The following is an 8,579-nucleotide window of genomic DNA, read 5'->3' as shown; positions in this document are numbered from 1 at the left end:
GTATCAGTACTTCATTTCTTTTTTGTCCAAATCATATTCCATTGGAAGTATATACCAATTTGGTTTATCCATTTATTATTTGATGGGCATTTGGGTTGTTTCCACATTTGCCTACTATAAATAATACTGCTATAAATATTCACATACAAGTTTTTGTATGAACATGTTTTCATTTCTCTCCATCATTATTATGGGCTGAATTGTGGCTCCACCAAATTCACAATTTGAAGTCCCAACCCCTAGTATCCCAGGATGTAATTGTATTTAAAGATAAGGTCTGTACAGAGGTGGCTATGTTAAAAGAAAGTTGCTAGGATGGGGGCTCTAATCCTATATGAATAGTGTCCTTGGAAAAAGCCATCAGGGGCCTGTGTGCACAGAGAAAGACCATGTGAGGACACAGAAAACAGCCATCTGCAAGAAAGGAGAGAGATCTTAGAAGAAAACAGACCTGTCAGCACTGTAATCTTCAACTGCCAGCCTCCAAAACTATAAGAAATAACTTTCTATTGTTTAATTTGCTCAGTCTATGGTATTTTGTTATGGTAGCTCTAGCAGAATAAGGTGCATACCTAGGAGTGGATACATTGGGTCATGTATTAAGTCCATTTAACACTCCAAGGACCTGCCAGACTGTTCATATAAGTTTTTGTATGAATATATGTTTTATTATCTCTTAAGTACGTAGGAGTAGCATAGCTGCTATAACTATTTGACATGGATACATGGTTTTCCAAAGCAGCTGCACCATTTTACATTCCTACCAGCAATGTTTGAGGGTTCCAATATTCCACATCCTTACCAAAACTTGTTATTGTCTATCTTTTGATTATAGTCAAAGGACTAAGCTCTGATTTTTTTTTTATGTTGCTCCAATTCCTACCTAAGGTGTCTGGGGAGTCATGTCCTACAAACCATGGATTCTTATCAGATGGGTTTTATTTGACCCTATATATTGTGACTTGCTTTGCAATCTTACCCTGGCATAACATTATGAGACAAGGAAAAAATATTTAACCCCAAAATATATTTTCTTGCCATGCCTTGAAATTGCCCTGCAAAGTCTCTTGGGTGTGGGGGAGGTGGGAATCTGCATTCTATAGAGAATCCCCTTCCCCTTTTGTTTCCCTTTCTTTGCAGATCCAGTGGATAACCAACTAAGAGCCAGGCACCCGTTTAAGTCTGATAAGAAACATTTTACAAACTGCCCTCTCTTTGAAGTCTGCTATCTGAAAGATTCCTCTTAACAATACAACTAGTTCTCCACAATCCTTTATCTTTAATCTGAAATTCCTTCCTATTGATCCCAAGTCTTTAGACAAACTCAACCATCAACCAGAAAATGTTTAAATTGACCTATAGCCTGGAGGGCCCCAACTTTGAGTTGTCCCATCTTTCTGAACCAAACCAATGTATTTCTTAAATGTATTTGATTGATGTCTCATGGCTCTCTAAAATATATAAAACCAAGCTGTACCCCCACTATCTTGGGCACATGTTCTCAGAATCTCCTGAGGGCTGTGTCACGGGCCATGGTCACTCATATTTGGCTTAGAATAAGCCTCTTTGAATATTTTACAGAGTTTGGCTCTTTTCATCGATAAGTCATATGGTATAAAGTGATAGCTCATCATTTCTTAATAGCCTTTATTTTCTAGAGCAGTTTTACGTTCACAGCAAAATTGAGCAGAAAGTACAGAGTTCCCATATACTTCTCACTCCCCGCAACCCAATGCACAATCTCCCCTACCATCAGTATCCCACACCACAGTCGTACATTTGTTTCAAACGATGACATATCATTATCCAAAGTCCATAGTTTATATTAGGGTTCATTTTTGGTGTTGTACATTCTATGGGTTTTGGCAAATGTGTAATGACATATGTCCACCCCTGTGGTAGCATACAGAAGGCTCACTGTCCTAAAAATCCCATTTTGTTTATTCATTCCTTCCTCTTCTCCAAACCTTCATATTTCGGTTTTGATATCTACTTTCCCAGCAGCTAGTGCTGTTGATCATCTTTTCATGTGCTTATTGGTCACTTACATATTATCTTCTTTGGAGAAATGTCTATTCAATCCTTTGCTCATTTCAAAAAAATTTATACTTTAAGTTCTGGGGTACATGTGCAGCTCGTGCAGGATTGTTACATAGGTATAAACATGTCATGGTGGTTTGCTGCATCCATCCCCCATCATCTACATTAGGTATTTCTCCTAAAATTGGGTTTTCAGTCGTTGGATATTACTGCTTTTTAAGGTTGAATTTGCTCCCTACCAAGAAGGAAAACTCATGACTTTCGTCTACTATGAGAAAGACATGAATACTTTATTATTGTGGAGAATGGCTTCCTCAGCAAATTCACTGTTCCTTTCTACTTGGGATTCACTAAATGTTAATAAAGCCACTTTGTGGTTTCAGAGCAGAGCCATCATTTTTCTTGGCAGCCAGATTTATATGACTCCAAAAGAAACAACCAGCATTAGGCAATATTAAATAAAATTTAGAGATAAAAGCTAATCAGTTTGAATAACAATTACTAACTGATATAAAAATCAAGGAATTAGAATCAAATAGCACTTGTTATTGTTCATGGGCTTCAAAAGATTTATATCAATTTGGTACTATTAAAACTTCCTCGAAAGTTAAATATGAAACACATGGAAATAACAGTTACATGAGAAATATTGAGTCATTTCTCAGTGCTTATTAGCTGGGTCCCTTTGGTGGACAGGATTTGTGCAAACGTCTTAGTAGCTACATGACTCTGCTCTGTTGTGAGCCATATTTATCATATTTGTCACATTTTAATTTATTCTAACCAGTTAAATTCAACTATTTACGGAACACCCAGTAAATGGAAGGCACTGCCTCTTCTACTGAAGTCATTAAATTCTTTGATACATTTTAAGAAAGAAATAGTTGCTTTTTCTGTTTAGTAATTAAAAAAAAAAAAATAGCTCCCCTGCCCCCCATCTCCTTGTATTTCTTAGTTGGGTGAAGATATTCTGGAACTGAACACCATATATTTTGGGAGAAAGAAAAAAAACAAACCTAAAATGGAAAATGCCATAGTTATTTAAATGTAGGACTTAAATGAAACTCTTGAAGTTTAACTGCATTAAAAAAAAATCCTTTCCTTTTCTTAAAAAGGAGATTGAGACCATCCTGGCCAACATGGTGAAACCCCGTTTCTACTAAAATACAAAAAGTTAGCTGGGCACGGTGGCACGAGCCTATAATCCCAACTACTAGGGAGGCTAAGGCAGGGGAATCGTTTGAACTTGGGAGGCTGAGGTTGCAGTGAGCAGGGATCGTGCCACTGCACTCCAGCCTGGTGACAGAGCAAGACTCCATCTAAAGAAATATCACTGCATAAACTAGATGACTGCTTGAGTCATCATTCACAACTTATTAAAAAGACAGAAGTGCCTCTTACAGAAGTGTATTTATTTGCACCCTACCATGCTGGTAGAAAACTGGGAAGGCAAATCTGAGTGCACGGTAGAAAACAGTCAGTTGCAGAATATAAGCATTTACATGATTATAATTACGGCTTGAGAAGTGAACAGCACTGGGGAAGTTTTAGGTAAATATAACATCCCACACTGATGCTTTCACAGTTTAATAGCAGAATCACTTATAAACATTCTGATAAAGATCAGAAACCAAAATGCATTCCTGTTTAGAACACAGATTTGCATTTACCAAAGAAGATAGATCTGTGACAAAGGAAAAATACACTCAATATTATCAACAGGCAATGACGCTCTCAGTCAATGGACATTTTTACAAAGACTCTAGAGAAATAACTGGGGATAGCAGTTGTTTGATCATGGGAAGGCGGGAGAACAAAAGAGGCATGGGGGGCCTTAAGGTTCTGGGTAGAGAACTGGAGACATGATGTGGTAAATGTTAATTAAATAGTCTTGGCAGAAAATAACCACAGGTAATTTCAGTAAGTATATCCTAAATAAATAATAAAATGTGCAGAAGCGATTTCTAAGGAAATTTGAGCACAAATGTTTACTCCTTAGAACACTGGAAGAGTCAGTGATCAGAACTGTGCTCACATAGATATCACAGGTCTGGAAAGATCCCATAGGTCGAGGACACATCGCTCCTCTAATAGGCTCACTAGGGCAGTGTGGAGCATTAAGAGCAGGTTTACTGGAGAGACAAAGGTAACAATAGGGTTTGGAAAGGCAGAAGATTTTTTAAAAAGGCTGTTTTTTTGATAGGCAGAGAAAAGTTACTGGTTTTAATAAAAGTAGTCACCTATACAAAGATCATTATACAGACAATGGAGGCTGTTTTTTATTTCTATTTTGCAGGAAAACAACCATAAGCTGCAATAAAAATTTGGTTTCAACATAACAAAGTCAGTTTCCCAAAAATCAGTACTGAGAGTCACTAACATTAAATGATGAAGATCCAAGGATGGTGCGGGGATCTTTACTCTTCATAGACAAGTTATACATGCCTTTGAAAGGCTGTCTGAAGGCAGGGGAAGGCTGGAGATGACAACTTTGGCCTCTGCCAAGTACTTGTGCTATTTTCTGTGTGTGATACTATCTGTTTTATAACTCAGAGGCAACACCACATACCTAGCATAAGGCTTGAACTCCCTTTGGGGTTATCAATTACTTATATAGCCTTCTTCTAAGGGAAGGCTAGCAAGGGGTTCATATTCGACCCTTACATGTGATGAGCATTCATGTGGGCTTCACAATACCCAGAGATTCTTGTAAACAGAAAATTTTAGAAAACAGCTATCTGATCTCACTATGAAGAAATCTTACTGACTTGAGTTCCTTTATCAGAGTAGACAGGCTTAAAATGCACTGCTTCCACTGTACTGCTGGAATTCATTTTTTTGTTGTTTTTGCATTGGTTTTGAATTCATTTGGTTTTAATTCATTTGTTTTACATTCCATTTTTGTATTTGTATGCCAGTTAAAAATTATGAAAAGGCACATTTTGGGATTTTGTTTAGCTAAATTCTATAAAAATGGAAAGATACCTTTTATTCGACTTACGTAAGCCTGAGGTTATTCAGCACAGGTGATCTCTGCATTTCTTCTGAAAGGTTATCTTGTCGTTTAATGAACATGAATAACGTAAGCACACTGGGAGGGCTACTAAAGGAAAGACTGAAAAGACACGAATTCTTACTCTGTCCACCTGAAAGGACAGCTTGACTTGGTGACTAATCTTGCGTTGTTAAAATCAGTTCCTAAATATTTAGATAAGTAGTTGGTTTGATCGTTATTTGTAAAGTATTTGTAGTTACATGCTGAATTATCATGTTAAGATTTTGTTTGTTGTTCATGTGATATGAAAGAAGCCAATTCCTAAAGCTGAATGTGTGGCTTATTCAGCTCAGGTCACATACAAAGAGAAAAGCTGAAGCTGCAATAAACACTGAGCTACCTGGGTTTGAAGCAAAAGGCTATGAAGTAAATGCACTTACCTTGTATGTATCTTTTAGTTCTAGTAAACCCGTCATGTAACAGAAAATGATTCTCCGGGTCCAGACACATTTAAGTTTAATGATTGGGGCTATTCTAACAATTGCGGCTATTTCATTTTTTCTCACTGCTTCATTAGCATACCATCCATTTAAGAACAACTACTTATAAGCATAGTAATATTTTCAGAGGCTTTAAAATAATAGAGGAAGAAAACTTTAAAAATCCTTTGTAGTCAAGAAAATGTGAAAATCAGATTTGTATTTGTTTTGGACAATTGGGAACTGTCACAATTGTTTTGAAGAGGTAACAAATGTATATATATTAAGAGATTCTATAGTATCAGCCATTTTGACATCTTTTGTTGAAAGAAAAACACCAAAAAACCCCGTATGTTCTATGGCTCAGAAATCAAGGAATTCCACAACTTTACTTTCCACTAAAATATTTATTTAATTGATATCTTACAGAAATAAATAAGAACAGTTTTTGTCTAATAGATAATTTTATATATATATGTAATTTTTTTTTTTTTTTTTTTTTACAAAATTGAAGCATATCAAATTGTTTTCTCTAAAACATAGCTCAGAAAGGAATACTAGAAAACAAACACAAATACGGGAATAGTCTCATTATAAATTATAAGCATGGGCCTTCTGAATCTCAGCATGACATGTTATTAGTAAAAGAATGTAAGATATGGAGTCAGGGGACCTGGGCTCCACTGTTTACTTGCTACATGTCCTAAGAAAGTTTCTGAACTTCAGTTCTCTATACCTTGAAAACAGGAGTGATATTCATTATAACTTCACAAGACTGTTAGGCAAATTAAACATGTAAATGTATAGGAAAGCTCTTTTTAATATGTGAAGAGCTATAAAAATAACAGTTTGATTTAATTTCATATAAAAGAATCAATGCATACCTCCTTTTAACTGAAGAATAAGCACCAAAAGCGTGTGTGTGTTTTCTTCAGCTGAATTATGTCACTCTATAAACCTAGAGTAAGAAAATGCACCTTAACTGAGCACCAAAGCCTCTCAGACAAATGGGATCCAGGGGTGGTTCTATGAGTTCTCCAGGCAGCTAAGTAGGATCTAGTAAGCCCTGAGGGTCAAAGAGGGCCCTTTAAAACTCTGAAGGCTCAAAGAAAAGGAAGCCAAACAAGAACATTTATATTACATCAAATGGCTAGGATTAAACAAGCTACTCCTTATTCAGCAATTTCAAAGTCCATTAATTCTTCACAGAAGAAGAAACACTTGGTTATTATCACCTGCAACAATTCGCTTATGTGAACATGGCATTCTGTTGTTCAAAAGGTCAAAGACTCGTGCTTAAGGGAGGAACAACTGGGATAACAGGACAACTGTACCATGAATTCAGATATCAGCGGCTAAACAGTCTAGTTACAGAAGTACATGGGAAAGAAAGGAATTCAAGACATTAGTATAATAATGATCTAAAAAAAAGTGTGCCGCATTTCCATGTTATAATGATAAGACAAAGTCATAAAAACTGCAATATTTACAGATACATCAATCTTACAACATAAAAAAAAACTTTAATAGTAAGAAAAATTAAGAGTAGGGAAAGCAGATAATTTTAAGGTAACCATTGATACATTTCAAAAATCTATTTAGAGTTAACTGTTTACATTGACACCACTTTACACATAATAGAAATATGAATATTTTCAGTGTTTTCATTTTTAGTAGCAAGATGCAGAGGAAAGAAATAACTGTCTAACATTAACTTATTGTAAGGAGTTGTATTACTGCAGAATTACTAGGTATGAAGTTATGGTATAAACTTACTCAAAATGACAAGTTAATTTAATTCACCATCTACTTAAAACATTACTAACAAGATATTTGTGAATCATGTGCTAAAGATACTGAAGGCCCTTCCAAAACTGAGATCTATGTTGGTTGAAATACCAGGTCATATAAAACTAGACTAGTTTACTTTCTTATTCCAAATCTTTTTATGACTAATCTTACCATAAGAAAAGTACACATTACCTCTCTTAATTCCCTTGTATCATCAGATACAGATATTATTTGGGACAATAAAATAAATGTTTTATTAGGAGTGTAAAATTAAAAATCTTTATAGAGCTTTTGAAAACAGAATATTGAAAAGGGCTCAAGAAGTTCCAGACCACTGTATAACCAGAACAAGAAACAAATGCTTTCAACTAGGAACAGTGTTAGCTGATAACTACTTGGTTTTTAACCTTGTAACTTTGCTCTACAGCTATGAAAGTTTATTAATACATTAAAGTCGATGGAATGAATAAAGTGTAGTTCATTCAAGCTCTTCAGTTTCTTTGGTAAATAGGTCTGCCAGGTCAGCCACGGTCAAGACGGAGGCCTCTGAATGCTTCACTGATGAATTTGTGTGACTGCAAGGTTTTCCAAACGAGCACAGTCAGAAAGAAACCCCAAGGAATCAGCGATTATATTTGTAATAATAACTAGACCCATATTTTTTCTTAAGTTTTTGTAATTGGGCTATAAGAAACTCCCAGAGGAAAGCAAGTGATAAAATCATTATTATACCTTGTCAAAACCAGTGAAGACTTCTATATATTACTTTTAGGGTTTGTCAAAATGTTTCTTCTCTGCTCAATTAATAGAACAAAGAATAAAACCCCTGACAACTGCTACTATGCTCTCACCTTACAAATTACCTTCTTACCACCTAAAGTTAATTTGTTTCAAGGGAATTTCAAAGAACTCTTATAACTGCTATTTTATTAAAACAGCCTAAATAAAAATCACTGAAGTCCGATACACAAGGATATAAGAACTTTAAAAAGCCGTCACGTTTTAAGTAAAAAGGCTCTTGTGGAAGCCTCTTCCCTTCCCATAAACCATCACTGGAAGAAAATTTCTGGTGTCAAATTGCTTCTTTGCTATGTGACAATCCCTTCTAAGGCAATAATCTCTTTCTTGGGTACATTCCAATCCTACTTACCTCCTAAAGATGTAGAAAGATTTACATTTTCAAAAAGACTAACAAATTACAGCATAAATATTAGAAAGTTCTATGATTCTAAAGACAAACTTTTAAAATTAAGACTGATTTGGTCTTTCTGCTG

The 8,579-nt window shown here is 35.4% G+C and overlaps 1 protein-coding gene across 6 annotated transcripts in view; it reads right to left on the bottom strand.

Annotated features, from left to right (window-relative positions):
- Window positions 1-3,613: 3,613 nt before the first annotated feature.
- The window catches only part of SHPRH (SNF2 histone linker PHD RING helicase), an 85,847-nt gene continuing 80,881 nt past the window's right edge, over window positions 3,614-8,579 (bottom strand). For all 6 annotated transcript variants that reach the window (XR_004267732.1, XM_032274527.1, XM_032274531.1 and 3 more), the window contains one exon: window positions 3,614-7,880. Coding sequence is in view for 5 of the 6 variants with exons in the window: in XM_032274527.1 (XP_032130418.1) it covers window positions 7,784-7,880 (97 nt within the window). In the remaining variant the exon portion in view is untranslated. The remainder of the gene's footprint in view (window positions 7,881-8,579) is intronic.

The sequence above is a fragment of the Sapajus apella genome, unplaced genomic scaffold, assembly GCF_009761245.1.
Source record: "Sapajus apella isolate SASKATOON/1434 unplaced genomic scaffold, GSC_monkey_1.0 scaffold6, whole genome shotgun sequence".
NCBI classification, from domain to species: domain Eukaryota; kingdom Metazoa; phylum Chordata; class Mammalia; order Primates; family Cebidae; genus Sapajus; species Sapajus apella.
This window is presented reverse-complemented; position numbering and strand designations above follow the sequence as displayed.